This window comes from Sarcophilus harrisii, chromosome 2, assembly GCF_902635505.1.
Source record: "Sarcophilus harrisii chromosome 2, mSarHar1.11, whole genome shotgun sequence".
NCBI lineage: Eukaryota > Metazoa > Chordata > Mammalia > Dasyuromorphia > Dasyuridae > Sarcophilus > Sarcophilus harrisii.
In genome coordinates, this window is record NC_045427.1 from 475,827,458 (window position 1) to 475,850,672 (window position 23,215).

General features: G+C 40.4%; 1 protein-coding gene across 3 annotated transcripts in view; it reads right to left on the reverse strand.

Moving 5' to 3' along the window:
• Nucleotides 1-23,215, reverse strand: part of CDH22 (cadherin 22) — a 100,037-nt gene that overhangs the window by 71,505 nt on the left and 5,317 nt on the right. For all 3 annotated transcript variants that reach the window (XM_031954591.1, XM_031954593.1, XM_031954592.1), the window contains one exon: nucleotides 4,354-4,648. In XM_031954591.1, the coding sequence (XP_031810451.1) occupies nucleotides 4,354-4,648 (295 nt within the window). The remainder of the gene's footprint in view (nucleotides 1-4,353; nucleotides 4,649-23,215) is intronic.

Sequence of the window (23,215 nt, forward strand, 5' to 3'; positions counted from 1 at the left end):
TTGTTCCCATCAGTTGATGATCAGGCAACTCGGTAAATGTGAGTGATTTTCAAAGCCGCCTGGATTCTTGTAAAATACCTTGGTGTCAGGATAGCTTCCGCTTTAAAAGTTGCTGAAGTAACATAAATTAATTTCATTTAATTTCTTTTCCCAATGGTCTCACAGATTTACTTGGCTCTGGAGTCCACCCACCCATCCAGGAAGAACAGACACAGTGCCCTGGTTATCCCGGCTTTACAGCGCCTTCGAAGCCCTCTGCCACCAACCTGGCCCTTCCATAGCCATGGAGGTCAATAAGTCAGCGTGTCCTAACAACAGCTGCCCCCTCAAATACAACTGCACTCAAGCCTCCCATTAGATTTTAGGATTTAGATCTGAAGGTGACTTTAGAGACCAGCTAATTCAATGCCCTCCTCATGGAGCAGGAAAATCATCTGCCCAAGGTCACACAGCCAGTAAGCAACTGAGACTGTTTTCAAAGCAAAATTCTTTGTCTCCAAATACAGTGTTCATAACTGTTCTGGGAGGTTGTTAGTTAATTTTCAAAAATAATAAAAATAGCAGCTAGAATTTATATTGCTCTTTAACATTTGAGAAGCATTATATATATATATATATATATATATATATATATATACTCATTTGAATCTTACAACTACCCTGGGAAACAGATGTAATTACGATCTTCATTTTGTAGTTGAGGGGAAACTGAAGCTGAAAGAGGTTAAGTGGCTTTTTCGGGGTCTTGTAGCTGCTAAGTGTCTTAGGCTGGATTTGAACTTAGATTTTCCTGACTCCAGAGCACTATGGCACCACCTAGTGGTCTATTATTGTTGCTGGCAGAGAAGTAAACCTAGGCTCAAGGAAGGAAGTCACTTATTTGAGGCCCCATAACTAGTAAGTGAGGAATCTGGGATTTGAACCCAGAACTCCTATTTCCCAGGACACAGCTCTTTCTACTTCATAAAGCTACTTTTCCTAAAAATCTCCAATTGATTTGTTCAGTAAGTAGACCTTAAAAATTCATTAGCTCATTTGATTGGTCCTAATAGAAAATCAATTATTATATCTACGGGCAAAGAAGGAAATTGAGGCACAAAGTAATCATCCATTTTCTGCTTGAGTCTTCTAGCAACAAAGAACTCACTACCTGGCAAGGCAGACCATTAATTGCTGGATAACAGTGATTTTTGGGAAATTCTTAATTATACTGAGTCCAAATCTACCTTCTTGTAACTTCACTGCATTGTTAATGAACTCCCCTTTCAGACCTCATACGTGCTTTGTTTTGTATTTCTCTGAAGCATTCGTTACATAATACTGCATAGCATAGTTAACGATGGGTCTTTTACCTCTGATAATTGGCGGTTCTGCGATGGCAGGGACTCTACCTTAATCATCTTTGAATCTCTCCAACATCTACTTAGCAAAGGGCTCTGCACATGCAAGTGTTTAATAAATATTTGTTGCCCTGATCTGAATGAAATGGTTCTATTTCTACCTTCTGAAGCCAAGCACAACATTCCTAATATGGTGGCTTTTCAAATACCTGAAGGCAGCCACCACAGAACTGCAGATTTAAATCAGGAAGAAACCTCTGAGACCAGCTAGTCCAATATCCCACATTTTACAGATGAAGGAACTGAGGCTCAGTGAGATTATGTGTCTTGCCCAAGGTCATAAAAACAGCAAGTATTAGAAGTAGTGTTGAACTCAGATCCTCTGAATTCAAGCCCAATGCTTTTTTCACCACACTGAGCAATCTGTATCTCATATACTATGTCTTCTCTTCTCCAGGCTAAACATCCGGTTCCTTCTATTGATCATCAATATGGCCTAGTTTTCAATCCCCTTGACATTCTGGTTGCCTTCTTCTGGATGTTATCCAGCTTGCAATGAGCCTTCTAAAATGTGGTACCAAGTATATAGATAATTCCAATTGGGAGCTCTATGTTGTCTGCTTTGATAGGCATGTATGATTGCTCTCTCTCTCTCTCTCTCTCTCTCTCTCTCTCTCTCTCTCTCTCTCTTTTTCTCTCTCCTTTCACTCTCTCTCTCCTCTCTCTCTTTTCTCTTCCTCTCCCTTTTTCTCTCTTTGTCTCTCTCCCTCTTTTTCTTTTTTCTCTCCTCTCTCTTCTCTTTCTCTCTCTTGTCTCTCGTGTTCCCTCTCTTGCTCTTTCACTCTCCTCTTTTTCTTTTTTTCTTCTCTTCTCTCTCTCTCTGTTTCTCTCTCTCCTTGCTTCCTTCTCTCCTTGTCTCTTCTTATGTCTGTCTGTTACAAACACACACACATTCATATATACTTAGGAGAAATGCAATACACACACACACACACACACACATATATATATATATATATATATGTATATATATATATATATATATAAATTCACGCACAGACTAAGTACCCATGCATGCAGTTATTCTCTCTCTCTTTTTTTTTAGAAAGAAAACAGGAATTTTTTATTGCAAGTTTTACTGAAAAAAAGTTTAGTTTCTCAAATATAGAGGTAATTAAGCCAAATTTACCAAGATTAGAGCTATTCTCCAATTGATAAGTCATCAAAGAATGTAAACAGCATGCAGTTATTCTCACAGTATAAATGTGTGTAAATTCATACACAAGTACTATATGAACACATATAGTAAGTGTATCTGGAGATAGAAAGGAGCAATATTTGTGTATATGTGCACATAGGTGCTTCTGGTTCCAGGAGCCTCCCCAGTTTTCCCTTTCCTTTGCATCTGTCACTTTTTCTGGCCCATTTTCTCCTCTTCTATTTCCCTGGGCTGATTGTTTGGAAGAAGCTGCCTGATCATTACCTGTCAATCCCACTGGCCCAGAGAGAGCTAGGAATTACTACTCCCAGAAACAGGATGCCTCCTCGTGCCCTCATGTGTCGGCCCCCCTTTCTTGCTCCTGTAACCGTGCTCCCTGAATTCCCCTGTAAGAATAAAGCTCATCTTGGAGCCCTGCCCCTGGGCCCTTTAGTGACAGCCAGAGTAGAGACACAGAAAGAGACCAGGCCTCAGGGCTTACAAGGGATGGACCAAGAAAGAGAAGGCTTTCCCTCCCCTCTCCTGGAGACCTTGGCCCATGTTTCTTGGGAGGCAGAGGGCTAAAGAAAGTGCCAGGGCAGAGTCACCAGGTTACAACAGAAGGCAACTCAGAGCTAACAATATGGGGGTGGCCATCCCACAGACAAATTATCTCAGCTTCACCTGGGAAAATCTTCCCTCCAAGGAGGTGAGAAATGCAAAGAGGCAGGCGCGTTCCTCTTGGGATGCACTCTGGACATCATGCTGTGTGTCCAATTCACTCCATCAGCAAGCATTCGTGTTTCTCTGTGTTAGTTTGTCTAAGTATGTGTGTGCCTGCTTTCTGTATTTTTATCTGTGCAACTGTATCTATATCTGTGCAACTCTGTATCTATATCATCTGTGCAACTCACGCCCACCTCTCAATGTCTCCCTTTGTATGGACAGGAGGCTGCGTGTCTTTTCACATGATTACTTGTGCATGTGTATATATTTGTATCTGTCTATAAGTCTGTTTCTGTCTAGGAAAGACTTCTTTCCAGGTCCCCCTGACCTCCACTCCACATTTCCCCTGCCTCCCCTCTGCAATTAATTCCCATTTACTTGGCAGCACATGTCTTGTACATACATAATTTATCTGTATGTCATCTCCCTCATTAGAATATAAGCTCCCTGCATGTGTTTTTGCCTCTCTTTGTATCCTCTCTGCTTTGTAGCCTCGTTGTATCCTCACAGTGCCCAGCACACAGTAAGAGCTTAATAAATGCTTGTTCTGATTCTATCTCTCTCCTCTCTCTTAGTCTGTCTCTGAATCTGTGTGTTTCAGTACATCAGTATGTGTGGTTCTATGTCTCTGTGTCTTGATGCATGTCTCCGTGGATGTATATATGGTCTCTGAGTGTCTCCGGACATGGGATTCAGTCTCTCTGAATCATAATGCATCTTGAGTGTCCATAATGTAGCTGGTATCTACACTCACCCATTATTCTCTCTCAGCAACAAATGACCTTCCTAACAGCCCTCAGACAGTCGCAGAAATTGTAGCTGCATTTGAAGGTTTGAATGGCCCTGCCCAATTCAAGGGCTTTAGGAGGTTTTCCTCACATCACAAGGAAAGAGGATCCCGAGGCAACCATGGTACAGTTCCTCCCTCTCCCCAGCAATGAACACCCTCCAAAACCTGCCCACCACTGGCCCAGGAAACAGGACCAGAAGCAGAATATTCCATGGCCTAGCCTTCTCAGACAGGCAGACCAGCCTCCCAGAGACCCATGTGCTGATCGTCACCCAGAAAAGCGGACCCTCCTCACCTACCTATGGGTGAGAGCTCAGCCACACTGCCAATGTAGGGGCCCTGCAGGAAGCGAGGTTCGCTGTCGTTGATGTCCTGGACCTTGATGATAAACTCTGACTCGGGTTCCAGGAGCTGGTCTGTAGCCCTATCCCGTGCCTGGGCTCGAAGTGTATAGAAAGTTTTCTGCTCCCGGTCAAGCCGCTCCATGGCATGAATGTCACCGGTCAATTCATCAATCAGGAAGATTGTCCCAGCCCCCTCCCCAGAGATAGTGTATTTGATAGAGCCATCACCTTCATCAGAGTCAGAATGGATCTGCAGAGAAGGAAAGAAAACACTGCGTCTAAGTGGGGAGGGGGGGGGGGACGGGGAGGATAAGGAGAAGATGGACAGCAACTTTCTCCTGACCAACAAAGGTAATAATCCCCTTACACAGACTGGTACATTTATTCAAACGTTGCTTCAGTTAGGCAGCTAGGTGGTGCAGTCAATCTCAGAGCATCCTACCTATAGTCAAATAGACTCTTCTTAATGAGTTCAACTCTAGCTTCAGACACTAGCTGCACAACCCTGAGTCAGTCACTTAACCCTGTTTGCCTCAATTTCCTCAGCTGAAAAATGAGCTGGAGAAGGAAATGGCAAACCCTTCCAGTAGCTTTGCTAAGAAAACCCCAAATGGGGTCACAAAGAGTTAAACATGACTGAACAACAACATGGTCTCATTTGATAGCTTATTAGACTATAAACTCTTTGAATACAGGGTTTGGGTCATATCTTGTCATAGATCGACACCACTCTACATTTACTTGGTGTTTTAAGTTCTCATTAAAGATCCTATAAGAGGGGCAGTGAGATGGTACAAAGGGTAGAGCACCAGCTCTGAAGTCAGGAAGACCTGAGTTCAAATGTGACCTCAGACACTTAACACTTCCTGGCTGTGTGATCCTGGGCAAGTCACTTAACCCCAACTGCCTCAGGGGGAAAAAAGACCCTATAAGAGATAAAATGACTCACCCCATATCACATAGCAAAAATGCAGTGGAACTAGAGCTCAAAGTCAGGTTATCCAATCAGTCCACTTGCACCACCCTGCTTTTCATGGTTGCTAATAGCTTAGCTCTTACCCAACTCTAAGTTTACAAAGCACATGTATATGTATACGCATACACACAACATACACAGTCTCATTTGATTCTTACAATAACACTGGGAGACAGGTAATACAGGAGATAGGTAATCTGCTTTACAGATGAGGAAAATGAGGTAGACAGAAGTTAGCTTGTTTAGGGTCACACATCTCATAAAATGCTGATGAAAGATGGGAACCTAGTCCATAATTCCAAGTCTAGTCTTCTCTTCACTGCCTCCTAAAAATGACTGTGCCAGATCTGCAATCAGATTCCCTGTGCTGAGCATAGAGTCTTGCCTATACTAAGTGCTTTAACTATTGAATTCTTCCCATTTTTAAATCTCAACTCTACTGCCTCCTCTTCCATGAAGCCTTCTTTGATCTCCCTATCAAGTTATTTCCCCCAGGGAAACAGCATTTTGTTTACACCTATGTGTTACACACAGCATGTATTATGGTTCAATAGGATCAAAGTTTTTTGGTATATTTCATATTCTTCTACTAAGTTGTAAGTAGAGGTAGCTAAGTAGTCCATTATATAGAGCACTTGGACCTGAAGTTAGAATGACTTGAGTTCCTCCTCAGAATCTATTATGTATCTCTGGGAGCATCATTTAATCCTGGTCTATCTCAGTTTCCTCATCTGTAAAATGGAGATAATAATAGCAACTACTTTCCAGGATTGTTGTAAGGAATGCAATAATATTTGTAAAACTCAGTGAAAGCCTTAATGCTACAAATATTAGTGTTGTTCAACTCTTATCACAACACACCTTAATTTTGCATCTCCTCCAGCACTTATTATAGGGCTCTGGACTCAGTAGTGGATGAATTTAAACCACCTCACAAAAGCCCTGTCCTTTCTCCAAATCTGCAAAAAGTTCATAAAAGGTCTCTGTCTCTTCTCACTCACTCCCCCAATCCATGCTTCACATACTAGCAGATTTGTTTCCTTTGCATAGATATCACTCTTTAGTCCAATGCACCCCACATCCCTTTCAGTTCTTTTCTGCTTACTAAGCAGAAACCCAGTTCCTCAGCCTAATCAACAAACATTTCTTTAGAGCTTCCTTTGTGCCTGGCAGTGTGCTAAGTGTAGAGAATAAAAAAAAATGAAACACCTCCTGTCCTCAAGGAGCTTACATTTTCTACAATTAGTGTTCTACTTTTCTTTTTAAAAAAATTTATTTGTTTGCATACATTTATATTCTGTACCTCTCATATCCCTCCCTGAATTGAACAATTAAACTCTCACCATAAACATTTGTAGTCTAGAGAAATGAACCCCAACTTTGACCACATCCCCAATGTCTTTTATCTCAGTTGGCCTCTGTCTCTGTTTCTCTCTGTGTGCATTTGGAGTCAATCCATTTTCTGGGAGGAGATGAGAAATGGATTTCTGATTACTCACTACCCTACTTTTCTAGCATTGTCTTAGATTACTCCCCTTTTCCCTCCATAATCTCCACACTCCTGGTAAACTGAACCATTCCCTACTCCCTCCCTGATCCTTCTGAAACTTGCATGACTCAGTGCCTTTATTTGCCCTATTCCTTTCCCCCAAAAATTTGGTTGAGGTACCTCCAAGATCCTCTAGACTCTTTCAGGAGGTGGTTAGGTCAAAATTATTTTCATAATAATCCTAATATGTTTCAATTTTTAATGTAGTAAACAGCAATAGCATAACCCACATTAAAACTTTGAGGTCCTCAATAATTTTTGAGTGTATTATTATAATTGTCATTAAGACTGTCAAACCTACAGTTACTATGTTTAGTGTAATGCTGAAGTCAAGAGTGTTTTGTATTTAAGTTTCAACATCTTTATTAATAAACATCATTCCCATCTCAAAAAAAAAAAGTATAAAGGGGTTGAGACCAAACACTTTGAGTTACACTGACTTAGACTATCCTTTCACCTATTGCTACCAGTTAACACCTCTCCATCCCTAAATGCCACCAAATATCCTACATTATTTGGAGAGAAGGGCATTGGGCTTAGACTTAGAAGTGCCTCCTTTGCTTCTCCATCAAGTGTCTACACCAGGTAATGACCTTCTCTCACCCCATTCTTTACACTTCAGACCTCTAATAATACTTCATACCTCTCTAAAGCTCATGTATTTTGTGACATGGTTTTCTGTCAAATTCACCAGATGAGTGGGACACACTTGTTCTCTGTGGCTCCACAGGGAATATTGAAGAAGCGGAATGAGAAAATGAAGAATCAGAGGATTTAAAAGTAAAAGGACCTATGATCAGATCCCAAATCTGCTACTTGGGACCTGTGTGACCTTGGGTCTCATCTATAGAATAAAAGGGTTGGACTAGAAAGTTGTAGGATTACAAAGTTAAAGTTGGAAGGCATCTTAGGGTCATTGAGTCTGATAGACTCGTCTCCATCTTGTAGTTCAATAAAAACAGTGTCATATAACTAGTATATATCTAAGATAAGATTTGATTCCTACAAAGTTTCTTCTAAGTCTAAATATATCCTCCAATGAATTAGGACCAAGGAGAAAAGTTAGAGGGAGGCAGATTTCAGCTTAATAAAAGGGAGAATTTTCTAATAACTGGTGCCATCTAAAAATGGAATGAGCTGTCTTATGTGCTAGTGAGCCCCCAGTCACTGCTGATATTCAAGCAGAGACTGGATGACTGCCCTGCTAAACACACTATGGATTTTTGCTTTAAATAGGGTCTCTTCCAACTCTTTAGTTTATGCTTCCAAGAGAGGGTTTCTGAGCTGATCCAGAGATGGTTTACCACATGCTTTACACATGCTTGATCCCCTAAGCCTTGTTTCTTATGTCTTCCACCTCCTCCACAAACCCTACATTATGTATGGGAAGAGCATTAGATTTAGACTCGATAGCCCTGGATTCAAATCTTGACTTTGCCTTTTTATCTGTGCAGCCCTGAGCAAGTCCCATCTCTGAGGATTCAGCTTTACCACATTTAAAATAAAGGAGCTGAAAATGAGAGATTGTTCTGTGATCCCTCAGCTGCTGGCAGATGCAAATCCTAGAATCCTACAAGGCCAGCTAAGTCCCCCCTCCTCCAGAAAGCTTCTCATTCTCCACAGCTGGGCCAAGTACCACAGCTTCTGTGAAGCGTCCTCCACCACTGTGGCCCACACTAATCTCTTCCGCCTTTGAACTCCTGTAGCACTTACTGTCTGTATCACTCATGCTGATAGTAAATCATTCACACCCTTGTACTGGAACTTAACTGTTTCACGTAAGCCTTATCTCATCCGTGAGACTATAAGCTCCTAGAGGGATGTATCTTCTCCTTAAGGAGGCTAAGCCCAAAGGACAGACTCAGTTCTGCACAGAGGGAGACACAGAATTGGAATGAATGGAATATAAGGGAAGGGGAGGGAAAGGAAGGGAATTAGACTGATGCAACCAACATCATTCCTCTGCCATATTGGGACAAAGGATAGGCCCAGGAAGGGGAGAGACTGAGAATTTGAAGGAAGGTCTCTATCTCCAATCCGGGATACTCTTCTAGTCCAATCCCCTCATTTTGCAGAGGTGGAAACTGAGGCCCAGAGAAGGAAAAGGAATTACCCAAGATTATACAATCAATCAGCGACAGAAGAAGAAGCAATGTGACATGGGGGAAGTCTTTTAGATTAGAAATCAGAGGCCTGGGATTTGAATTCCAGCTCTGGAAATTTACTACCTCAGTAACCTTTTAGAAAGAATGCTCTCCTCTCCCCTCTCTTTCTCTCTTACTTGGTCTGATGAATTCCAGTAGTTCCTTTAAAGCCCAACTCAAACGCCATCTCCTCCATCAATCTTACCCCCCCCCCCCATTCCTCAGGCAGAAATGGCCTACATTATGGTGCTTCTTCAACACACTTACCTGTCTTGCTCCTCTCTAATATGCTTACTGTATAGCACTCTGATTCTTATCTTGCTGCTAGCTTGAGAACTCGAACAGCAGGGAACATGTCTTATCTAAATTCTGCATACCTTTCCGGAGCCCAGCTTAGGACTCTGCACATAGTAGGTATTCAATAATTGGCTGTTGAATGTCAATGTCAGTTGACTGTGCACCGGGTACCTACTGTGTGCTTAGCCCTGTGGTGGGGGAGGGGAGGAGTCGGTAGAAGATTGAAAAAAACAACAACTATCCAGACTCTCAAATCATTTGGGAGGGGGAATGCAAAATGTACACAGAAGAAATAATTATAAAAATGACTGAGGAATGAGAAATGTGGTCTTGAGTCTAAGCATGGCCAGGAATTTAAAGGAGGGAGAGTTTACTGTAGTTTGGGGCTTCATTGGGGAAGCTTCAGAGGAGGACCTGAGCTGAATTGGGAAGGATGAATGGGGCTCAGATCCTAACAAGATCCCATCTGGGGCATGGAACAATAGGGCAAGAGAGTAAATGGGGAATGCTAGCAGTCCCAATGAGTGATCAAAGCCATCTAGATCAGGGGTTCTTAATCTGGTATCCATGAATGTGGTGATTTTTTATTTATTTCTTACATTCATTTTTTTATTATAGCTTTTTATTTACAAAACATATACATGGGTAATTTTTCAGCACTGACCCTTGCAAAACTTTCTGTTCCAACTTTTCCCCTCCTTCCCTCCACCTTCTCCCTGAGATGGCAGGTAGACCAATACATGTTAAATATGTTAAAGTATATGTTAAATACAATATATTACATTCATTTTAAAAAAATAATAGCTTCCTATTTTCAAAACATATACAAAGATAGTTTTTAACACTCACTCATGCAAAATCCCATGCCTCCAATTTTTTTCTCCCTTCCTTTTCTCCACTCCCTCCCCTAGACAGGAAGCAATCCAATATATGTCAAATATGTGCAACTCTTCTACACATATCTCTAAAATCATTATGCTGCACAAGAAAAATCAAATCAAAAAGGAAAAAGAGAAAAAACAAAAAGCAAGCAAACAACAGAAAAGATGAAAAGACTATGTTGTGATCCACACTCAGTCTCTACAGTCCTCTCCCTGCTCTCCCCATCACAAATCCACTGAAATTGACCTGAATAACCCATTACCAAAAAGAGCCATCAGAATCAATTGTTGCATAATCTTGTTGTTGCTGTATAAATGTGGTGATTTTAAATAAATATATATATATATGATAAATATATTTCAATATAATTGATTTCCTCTGTACTCCTGTGTGTTTTATTTTATGTGCTTAAAAATATATTATTTTAAGAAGGGATTTTAGACTTCACCAGAATGCCAGAAGAGTTTATGATATGAGTTTTAAGAGCACCTGGCCTGTGCTCATAGGTTCTTGTCCTTCAGCTCCAACCATACATCCTAGTCTCCATTCAGATCCAAGCCCTAACCTCATCTAGTCTTCACTTTGCTGAGATTTGCTAGAGTAGTTTGGGAAAGTTTATTGCTGACTACCTGGTTGAGGATTAGGAGAAAGCAGGTTTTTGAAGCAATAACACATTACCCAACTATAGCAACTGCTCATTCCCTCCATGACCACACTTATGTACACACACACACACACACACACACACACACACACATTTCAATCCCAAGCCCTACCTCTCTCCATCTCTAGGGCCAGCTTCTCAGAAAAAGTGAGACTTAGAGTTGAAAAGGATTTTAGGGGTTGACTAGTCCAAACTCCTCATTTTACAGAGAAGGAAACTGAGGACAAGAAACATGAAATGATTCACCAAAAGTCCCATAAGTAAGAAGTGACAGAGATGGTCTTCTGATTGCATGACCAATGGTCTTTCTATAGTATAATTCTGAAGTGAAGCTTTCAGGATAGGAGAACTTTAGATTATATCCAACACAGCTATTCTTTTGGGGGTTATTAGAAGGAAATGGTGGGTGGGTGGCTGGGTGGTCACTCCTAATCAGATCCAAACAGCCCTCCCAGAGGCAGCCTGGGAGGATCTCCAGAGGTTGCAATATGGGGCAAAACCATCAAGGATTCCAGTTGCCACAGACTTTCTGGAAAGGAGGTGTCATCTCTGTGGCCAGAGTCTGTACCACTCACCTACTGTAGTCTAATTTCCTTCTTATAGAACAGGAACAAATAAAATAGTTAGAAAGCAGATATGACCATAGACAATATGGATTTTCTAGTAAAGAATAAATGAGAGAACTATCAGGGTTAAACCACAGTGTTGGGAAAACAATATTTCAGGGAAACAGTACTAGATTTTGCCCTTACAACATAGAAAGTTAGAGCAAGAAAGAACTCTGTGACAGTGTTCTCAACTTGTGGATGAAAATTCCCCAGGAAACCCATAGTTATTCTCAGGGGTGCTCAAATCCATATGTGCATCCAGCACTGTCAATTTGATCTTTATTTAGTTCCAACAAAATATGCAGTGTGAATGCAACTGCTATCATGTGGGGGGCCGCAACATTTTTTGACATTTAGAAAAGGGTTCTCATACTCAAAAAGGTTAGAAATCTCCTTGCCTTAGGACATGGAACTTTTGAGCTGGAAATTCAGGAATCATTTAGTCCAATCCTCCTGATCTTAGAGAAGGGGAAACTGAGGCTCAACAAGTGATGACTTGGGTCAGACATCAAATTAATGGTAGAGCTAAGAATAAAACCCAGATTGATTGACTTCTGGGCCACTGATTTTTTTCATTATCCTCTATAATGGTTGGAAGGGGAATGGTTTGGTAACTTGGGCCTCAGTAGTTGGCAGAAGAAAATCTGAAGCTGAGGGAGCCTCTCACAGGAGCTTTAAATTGTTTTATGGCTTTGAGTTGGAGACTACCTTATAGACTCAATTTCATATAGTAATAAATGGGAAGGGGAAGAAGAGGGAGAAAAGGGAAATCCTCCTATTATTTCAGGGACATTAGACAGGTTTCCCTTTAAAGTTGGTGAACCTGTATGTGTCCTTCCCTTGTTCTCAAGGGTAAATATGTTCCCTTTCTCCCAGAATTCTAGGCAGTTCTCAAGTTCTTGTTATCTTATGCCTCTTAAGGCATGACCATGGAGTGCCCAAAACAAAGTCCTCTTAGCACAGAAACTCAGTCCAGTTGTGATGCTAGGACTGAGAGGGGAAATTCCATACTGGGACCCAGTCTCTTTCTTCCGTTCCTAATTTCTCTCAACAGAGGAAGGGAGTGAAAGGGTAAATAGCAAACAGGAAAGACAGGCCTTCTCATCCCCAAGAACCGCCAGTGATTCAGGGCCGACCGTCCTGAGATAATTTTATTGGTGGCATTAAACTGAGTTATGAGGTTTTTACAATCCAGCCACTTATGAGAAATCTATTAACAGTAACTGGACAGGAAGAATGCATCTCGGTGGAGCCCAGGACGGGCATTAATTGGGGCAATCTATAAGGGGACGGGGACCCGGAAAGGTTCCACCCGACGCCACCATTTACTCCCCGTGATTTCTGCTGAGAATCAGCAAAGTTGCCAAAAAAAGAGAGACGTCCATTAATCGGCTAATGAAATATGAAAATGTTTATGGGCCATTCAATCTTCCAAACGGCAGTTCTATAATCCACCTTTCAGACACACAGTTCCACCAGATAGAATTTATACCCAAGATCTAGGTGGTGTGGGCTGCCTTTTTCCCCATCTATGACAACTTCATCCCATTCGTCCTCTCTTTGGGTGGGGTTGGGGTAACTCCTCATGGGCCCATAGAGCATGCATTACAATAGTTTTCATTTTACAAAGATGGAAATTAAGGCTAAGAAAGGACAACTGACTTACTTGCCCAAGATGACAGCAAATTCATGATGTAAAAGAATTTGAAATCAAAAAGCCGATTACCTGTGTGAGCTTGGCCACATAATTTCAATTCACTTTAACTCATTAGTACAATGAAGACATTGGAACAGCTGACCTCTAAGGTCCTTTTAGCTCTAAATCCTATGATCCAGGGACACTAGGCTTACAGTATCTAGGTGGTGCAGTAGATAGAGCACTGCTCTGAAATCAAGAGTTCTAATTTGACCTCAGAAACTCAACACTTACTAGCTGTGTGACCCTGGGCATTTCACTTAACTCTGATTGTCTTGTCCTCCCACATCACCCCACTCTCTCAAAAAACACCAGGTTTTCAGTCAAGAACTTGAGGTTTTAGTCCTAGGTAAGCAATTAATTTCTGTGGCTTTAGCCAAGTTCAGAGTATTAAGGAAGAATAGCATTTCTCTACACTGGCCCTCTATTTTTCCTCCTCTGTGAAATAAAAGGGTTGTATTGAATTATTCCTAAAGTCCACTCTAGCCCTAAAACTATCATTCTAGAGACAGACCTGAGATTAGAACCCAAGATTGCTAGAAGATTTGGCCCTTTTCCAGTCAACTGCCTTGAATAATAAGATTACAAGATTGGGGAGAAGGACTTGGGAAGCCCCAATTTTTGCATAGGGAATATCCTTTCCATCAGTTCTCCCTTAAGTGATGGGCAGTAATGGGCACTGAGCTTAAGTCAGACAGGATCACTTGTAATAAACCTTAGAGGCTGCAAGAAAAAGGGGGGTAGGAGGAGAGGGAGACAACTTAAGGGTGATGTCACTGATGTTCTATTGCAATTTACAAAGTGGAGCACACTATAAGATTGATGGTCAGACCTCCAGGGACTACAGAATCAAACAGGGCTCTCTCCTGTCTCCTGAAACCTTGCATTTGGCAGCCTGCAGCAGCAGAAAAACTAGGAGTCAAGAGACTCAGGTTTGAATTTCCTTTTCAATTGCTTCTTATTGCAGGCAAATTATTAATCTTGTGCCTTAACTTCCTTATCTGTAAAATGGGGATAAATCTGATGCTATATACTTCAGTATATTGTATGAGCTTTTGTAAAGAATGTTAAGAGGACTTGATGAAGATCAAGGTTCTTTTCATAACTCTAACCCTAATTTGCTATGTGGCCAAGTTATTTTCCCTATCTTGTAAAATAAGAGGGTAGGATTAGAAGATCCCCAAACCCTCTTGTAGCTCTAAAATTCTTGGTTCTAAGGTCCCTTCCAGCACTAATATTCTATATGGAGTGTTGTAACATTTATTCCAGCTCTGACATTCTAGTTATTGGAGTCCTTATAGTGCTAACATTCTATACACTACGGTCCCTTCCAGAAGTAAATTCTATTTTATAAATTTTAAGGGCTCTTCTAGCTCAGAAATTCTATCTTTTAAAGGTCCCTCCCAGTTCTGGTTCTCTGATAAATGTTAAGTTCTTACTATTTTTCTGGAGAAAATTTTCAGGGTATTGTATTCTTGCCTGTAAGCAATATCTCAATATTGGATAGAGACCTATTTCTTGAACCAAATCAGAGACAAAAACCAGAGACTTCTGGGAAGGGAAACATAGCAGAAATGGGATGTCTTGGCTCCAGCAGCAAAATCAGAATGAACAGATGTAAATCTTTCCAAGCATAGAGAACCTGAGCTTTTTGGCAGAAATTACTTTCTCTAAATGGATCTTTGTTGGGAAAGGGGGGGGCTTTTTAAACTTTAAGCTCCCTGAGAACCAGAGACCACATCCACTTTTGATTAATCTGGTGGGGCCCCAATCCTAGAGTGAATCCTCAGTGAATAAACATCTATAATTCATTCTTCTGGGAGATAAGGGAGAAAGCTCACAGGAGCTGAAAACAGGCAGAGAGACCATGTTGTTCAGTCCCACTGGCTGAGAAATAACCCACTGCCCAGATTTGAGATTGAACATGGGCACCAGTGACTGGACGAATCAGCACAATACAAGACCACTTGGCTCAAATCCAACTTCTGTCACTACTTGTGGGATCCTGGGCCTCAGAATTTTTTTTTCAATTTTGAAGTCAATTCCAGCTCTTAATTTGTAATTCTGCTCCAATATCCTCAATTATCACCCATCCTTTTTTGAAGGCCTATGATGACATGGACTTCATCCCCAAGGAAGCATATTCCACTTCTAAATGGTTCTAATTGGAAGGAAGTTTTTTCTTACATTAAGTTGAAATTTGCCCCTGCAGAACCTTTATATACCCTTTCTGGTCCTGCTCTCCGGTGCCAAAGTAAACAAGTCTAACCCTTTTTTGTGACTGTTTTTCAGATGGGTGCCATCAAGTATCATATCTTCTCCAAGTCTTCTCTTCTCCATGCTCAAAATTCCCAGTTACTCTTATTAATCAATCAAGTATATGCAATGTTCCGGCTAAAAGAACAAAAAACAGGAATAGCTCCTGCCCTCATGAAGCTTCCATTCCAACCTCATGTGGAGTGTCTTCAGGTCCTTTATCAGATTAATTGCTCTCCTCTGAATATTTTCCAGTTCATTAATATCCTTCCTAAAAAGACACTGGTTACTTAGAACCAAATAGAATACTATGAATCGGAGTCCTCATTTTAGGCCTCTCCTAAAGCAGCCCAGCTTTTTTGGATACTGTGTCTCTTACACATAATCATCATAAAAACATGCTTATATCCTTCAACAACTACCATCCTTTGAAGAAAGGATCTCGAGTCAGGTCGGAGGGTTTTGATGCTAGAGCTGGAGGGGTCCTTAAAAGTCATAAAATCCTTTATTTAACCAAGAAGAAATTTAGAAGAATTAAGGGAAATGAAGTGATTGTCCAAGGTCATGGAAACAAATAGAGTCTGAATTCAAGTCCAATTCCCTGGACTCCAAATCCAGAGCTCTTTCCACTGCATTAAAGCCAGATCTCCTTAAGTCCTCCTGCTTCCACATATTCAGGAGAATTGACCTAATATTTGCAGCTCTTCCTTCCTCCCTAATCTTACCAATCTGCCCACCCCATCTCTCAAGACTCAGCTCAAACGTTGCTGCCTCCGGGAAGCCATCTCTGATTCCCCCGGCTGGAAGTGATCTCTCTGTCATCTGGTACTCAGTACTCCTCTGATGTGCTTGACACATTCTGATTTGTCCCATGCAGACCAAGCCACTGACATTTATTAAGCACTTACTGTGTGGACAATACTGCGTGATACTGCAAAACGTAACAAAGTTTGACTCCTGGAGTTTATGGTTTGAGAGAAGTTCAGACACCAGCACTGAAAACCACAATGCATAATACTACATGATAGATACACAGAGAGTTATAAAAACAAGGTGGGGGAGGAGGCAGGAGAGGGCTGTGTACGGGCTGCTTTCTCCCTGATTGTCTGACTATGGGGCATAGTTCCATCCCTGACCTGGCTCTTCTCGGCCCACCCCCAGGATAACTCCTGAGGAAAGGCTCAGGCAGAGGCCCGCCAAGCTCCAGCCCTCACCCATCAACAATGGGAAATATACCAGAGCTGTAGTTGGTCTCTCCTTGGGGGGCTGAAAAGTGCGATTTATGAGCCCATTAATTACTTCCTCCTAATTAAATCAAAATTAAATGCGAACAGAGGTACGTTTTTTCCTTATTAAAAACAATTAAATGGACAGCGTGGATACACAAATAAAACGACTCCGGGATTTAACCAGAAAGGAGATCAAATCAAAATGCTCCCCATTAATGAGACCGGCTCTCATGTTGGAGCCCCTCGTAAACCAGGAGTTCATCAATTTTCTTTAAATATTAGCAACTTAATTAAATCTGCTCCCCCCCTGCTTTAATCCCACCATATATCTAAAATAGATCTCACCACCCGCAGAAGTCGGTAACAAGTGCTGACCCCATAATTCTATCTTTAAAAAAATTTTTTTAAATCCTACCGAAATCCACATCCAACTGACAGAGGCCTCGGGGGAAATTACAGTTCAGAAAAGGGATTAGCCAAAGTACCCAGATTTTATGGAAATGTTGTTGGTTCGGGGGAGGTTGTGAAAGGTGGGTGTGGGGGAGATGTTTGGGGTAAAGATGCAGGCTTGGGTGCTTGCTGGAGGGGGGGGGTGGGCAGAACTAGGGAGAGGGAAGCTAAGCTACCCAGTGTGGGATCAAGTGGGGGAGGGGGAGGGAAGCAGAAGGAGCCAGAGCCAGGACGGTGGGTGACAATGGATGACGGCTGTGAGCGATGGGGAAAAGGGCTGTAAAATGGGTTAGCTCTAGGTGCCCGGGGTTCACTCTGGAAATGAGGCTGTTGCTAGGCTACCTCTGGAATTCGACAAGGACGGATGCTCGGAGCGGCTCCCTGGGGTGGGGGTGGGGGGGGAGACAGTGAATTAACTGAAAGTACAGAGAATACCTTTCCCCTGCAAGGGGGGACTTGACTGAAGAGGATAAGGCAGAACAGGGACAGGTTATTTTTAAAACCCCAGACCCAGACATTTTAAAGGAAGGGGAAGCTGGGGAAGGATGACTGTGGGACTCCATTCCAGGGATGAGGACCAAACAAGGCCCATCTTTTCAGGAAATGAGAGACCCAGTGCTGCAGAGGATTTAGAGTCAATCCTGTCTGCCTTCTACTGAGGATGTGACTTTGGGCAAGTCCTTTAACTTTAAAAGCCTCAGTTTTCTCGTGTGAAATAAGAAAATGAAGGCTGCTGTACCTCAACAGTCTCTAACATCCATTTCAGATCTAAATCCTATGATTCCAAGTGGCATAATTGGGGTAGAGGGGGAGGAAAAGAAGGCAAGGATGAAAAGAAATCATTTAATGGGCAACTATTTTCTCAGAAACAGGATAAACTGCTTCCCTTGGAGCATAGCCATCCATGTCTAATAATCTATGAGCCTAAATGACTTCTTTTCTCGACTTCTGCAGCATAAAGGACCCCAAGGATTGTAGGACTGAGGACAGGTTTTCAAAGCCCATTCAGGGATGCCCTTGAGATGGTAGAGCTGGACCCTGATAGTAACAAATCCGACTTTCCTATGATATAAGGGAGTTCAGAACAAGCAGCCCTGAAAGAAAGACTTGGCTTACTCCTTGATCCTCAGTTTCCACACATGTAAAACGGGAATAATAATATCTTTATTTTCTGTTGTAATGTTCAAATGAGGCAGCATATGACATGCATTTTGTAAACTTAAAAGCAATGTTATAGAAGCTAGATCTGATTGGTTGGAGAAGATGGTCATAAACTTGGGGACAACAGTTTATGCAGTACAGTGGATAGAGTCTGGCCCTGGATCCGGGAAGATGGTAGTTTAAATCCAGTTTTAGATACTTACTAGCTACAGGTTGGGCAAGTTATTTAATCTCTATTTGCCTCCACTTCTTCCTCCATTTGTGAAGCAAATGGACATAATTATAGCACCTCTCAGGGTTGTTGTGAGGATCAAATTTGTAATGCATTTAGCACAGTGCCTGGCACATAGTAGGTGCTATATAAATGCTAGCTTGCCATTATGATGATAGCAAGGATAAAAGAATAGGAATTCCCTGACCTAGGTTTCAAGAAATTGGTTTTGGAAATCTAGCTCTACCATCACACAGGATCATAGAATCAGACTGAAAGCTAAGTAGACCCTGAGAGGTCTCTTAGTCCAAGACCCTTATTTGACAGAAAGATTAAGGGACCTACTCTAAGTCATTCAGGTTGTAAGCAGAGAAACTAAGATTTTAAATCCAAGTTCTTTCTTTCTAAACATGCAACTTTCCATTGTGCTACATTCCCTTTTATGATCTCAATGATCTATATACTTTGCCATACTTTGTCCAAATCCTATAAACCAAAAGTCACTTTCTCCAAGACTTTCCTTGGCTCTCTTCTCACCTCTCTGTGTCCTTCCTCTTGGTGATTTCATATTGACTGCATGACTTTGGGCAAGTAACAAGGACAGAGGAACCCCAATGGATTCATTTATCATCTCTATACCCCCAAACCTACATAATCCAGCTCCATACTTTACCCTCAGTGATAGTCCCACCACTTGGTTGGTCCATAGGCAGTTCAAGCTCAACAGAATAGAATGCATCATTTTCCCCTTCAAACTCATAAGCCCTCTAAACCTTTTGTTTCTGTAAGGACAACATCATTCTTCTAGTCAAGAAGATGATAATTTTCAACTTTCTGCTCTCCTTCATCCCCCTATATTCCACCAGACCTTGTCTAGTACATTTCCCTAACATCTCTCACATCTATCCTCATTTTTCCATTCATACAACCACCTCCCTAGTTCAAGGCTTTATCACCTTTCACTTGGGCCACGACAATAGCTTCACAATTGAAATTCTCTTTTTAAGTTTCTCCTTGCTCTGCTCCATACGTCACAGAGATGCCAAAAAAATTGTCTTTTTCCCCCAAGTACAGGTCTAATCATATTTACCCCTCTCCTCTAACATCTCTAGTGGCTTCCTATTGCCTAGGGGATAAAATATAAACTTCTCTTCTTAGTGTTTAAAGCCCTCCACAGCTAAGCTCCAGAATATCTTTCCAGGCTCATTTCCAATTATTTCCTTTCATGTGCCAAAACTAGCAGGCTTTGCTGCTCCCTGAACTCTGCATTTCAGCCCTTGCCCATGTACCTCTCCACAGGCTGTCTCTCATGTTTGGAATCCATACCCTCCTCAGCTCAACCTCCTAGAATACTTGGTCATCTTTTAAGGATCAGCATGGGTGCCAATTATTCTATAAAGCTGTTCCTGATCCTATTAGTTCTTTGCACTCTTTCCCTCCTCAGATGATCTTTTATTTGTTCATCTATTTATATGTTATATCTCCTATTTGAATATATAAACTTCTGTAAAGCAAGTCTTTTTTCACTTTAGTCTTTGAATTCCTCAGCACCTGGTACATTGGGTTGCATTTTATAAGTATTGGTTAAATCGAATTGAATCTCTCCCAGGGTAGTCAAGTTGGAAGATCAGTCAGGTTTTATCCTTCTCCCTCAATATGATCTTGATCAAGTCATCGGGCTTTACTGGGCCCATTTTCTTAAAAGTTCTATAAACAAGGGCAGCTATGTGATACAGTGGGTTAGAGCATTAGGTTTAGTATCAGATTCATTTTTTGTGACTTCAAATACAACCTCAGACATTTCCCAGCTGATTTGCTAGGCAAATCATTTGACCTTGCTTGTCTCAATTTCCTCATTTGAAAAATGAGCTGGAGAAGGAAGTGGCAAACCACTTCAGTATCTATGCCAAGAAAACTCCAAATGGAATCCCAAAAAGTCAAATACAAAGTATTGAACATTAGAAACTTAAAGCCTACTAAGACTTCTTCCAAGACTTTCTTGGGCTTCCTTTTCTCTCCTTTCTAAATTCTTCCTCCTGGTGATATCATAATAGCTAGATGACCTGGGTAAATCATAGGAACCTGTGGAGATTCCTCCTAATCAAAGATCCAATTCTACAACTTTATAGGCATTTATGCTTACTCTCACAAGCTACTTGGTAGTAGCTTGTAACTCATCACTCTAGGTCTCTGTTTTCATCATCTACAAAATTAGGGGCTGGATCACAAAATGCAAAATAGCCACTTTGATTATATAGAATTTAAATCTTTTGCACAATCAAAATCAATGAAACCAGAATAAATAAAGAGAAACTGTAGATTAGAAGAGGGGAAGGACAGAATCTTTGTATATAGCATCTCTGATAAAAGTCTGATATATAAGATATATGTGGAATGAAACAAACATATTATATAAAATTATTATTTGTGTGTATATATATACACATATAAATTGATAACTTAGTAACTTTTCTCACATATAACTTTAGATTTTCAATTAAGTTTATGTTAAACGGAGTCATTTCCCATTAGCTAAGTGGTCAAAAGATAGGAACAATTTTCAAAAGAAGAAATGCAAATGATCAATAATCTATATGAAGAGATACAAATAAATATTAAGAAATTAAATTAAAATCTAATTTATAAATCAACTTAAAATTAAAGCAACACTGGAGTTTAACTTCACAGCTTTCAAATTTGCAAAGGTGGTCAAAGATAGAAATAGTCAATGTTGAAAGGACTATAGGAAGTCTAGCACACTAATTAATTGCTGAAATTGTTGATTGGTCTAACTGTGTAGGGAAACAATATGAAGTTATCGAGAAAAGATGCTAAATTATTCATACTGAACTCAGCCATATATATTATTCATGTATTAGTATTAAACTATCCATATTCATAATCCCACAACTGGGCAGATAACCCACAGAAGTCAGAGAGGAAAAAAAGGTGTTGTAGATGCCAAAATGGTCCTAGCAGCATATTTTGTTATAGTAAAATATTAGAAAGATGTGGGTTCCCATCAAATGGAGAATGGCTAAATAAATTATGGCATGTGAATGCAATGGGATCTTGTTATACCATGAGAAAAAATGACTGAGGTATAGAAAGGTAAGGAAATATTGTGTTATAAGAAACAATGAGTAGTAGAAACAATTATGTAGTGGGGAGAAAGGTGGTCTCAGAGTCAAGAAGACACAGCTTCAAGTCCTACTTCTGATTGTGTGACTCTGGGAAGGTCATTGCATCATTTAATCCAAACTCCATCATTTTAGAGATGAATAAACGGAAGCTCTGAGAGAGGGAGTAACTTATTCAAAGTTAAAACAATTTGGAAGAAATATAGTTGAAATTCAAATCAAGACTGTCTGAATCCAAATCCAGCATATTTATCATTGTGCCAAAGTTCTGGACAACTCTTGAAGGCTTTAAAATGTAGAGAAAGTACTAACTTACATTGATAGAGAATTTCCTCCTCTAATGTGCTATGTCAATGAAACTATATTTCTAATGTGATCTAATCCCTATGAAATAGTGATTATGGAAAATTTATTCATTCATTAAGTTTCAAACTAATATGGTACAAAGAAAATAGAATCAAGAAAATATACACAATTACTAGCACCATACTTAAAACACACATAATCACAAAAGCATCTGAAAATATGTTTTGATCTATACTCAGAGTTTATCGGTTCTCTCACTGGAAGCAGATAACATTTTTCATTGTGAGTTCTTTGGAATTGTCTTGGATCATTATATTGATAGAGTAACTAAGTCTTTCACAGTTGATTATCATTACAATATTGCTATTACTATGTACAATGTTCTCCTAGTTCTTCCCACTTCATTTTGCATTAGGTCATACAAGTCTTCCTGAGTTTTTCTGAAACCATCCCTTTTGTCATTCTTACAGTTCAATAGTATTCTATTACCATCATATACCGTAACCCGTTTAGTCACTTCCCAATTAATGGTTATCTCCTCAGTTTCTAATACTTTTCTACCACAAAAATGAAAAGCTGCTAAAAATATTTTTGTTCCTATAGGTCCATTTCCTTCTCCTTTGACCTCATTGGGATATAGACTCAGTAGAAGCATTTTTGGGTCAAGAATATGCACAGCTTTATATCCATTTGGGTACAGTTCCAAATTGTTTCCCTACAGAAAAATAGATTGCTTTGTGTTTTCCAGGTCAATATAGGATCTTTGAGGAAATGTGAGGAGTAAAAATTCTGCATACCTTACCATAAATTGAGTTTCTGATATAGGAGGGGATGGTAGGAATTAAAAGATTTAGAACCAAAAAGACCTCAGAGATCTAATCCACTTCCTTCAAATGATATATTCAGAGTTTTATTACTACCTTTTGGGTTTTATTTATGTGACATCTCCAAAATGACTGGACTAATTCACAGCTCCACCAACGTGTATTGTTAGTCTACATATTTTTCCAGACTCCCTCCACCAATATTTGTCATTTTCCTTTTTCTGTCATGTTAGCCAATCTAATGGGTATGAGATAGTACCTCAGAGTTGTTTTAATATACATTTCTCTAATTATTAGTGATTTACAGCATTTTTATATAACTATTGATAGCTTTGATTTAAAAAAAAAAACTTCCTGTTCATATCCTTTGACCATCTATTAATCAAGGAATGACTCTTATTTTTGTAAATTTGGTTCAGTTGCC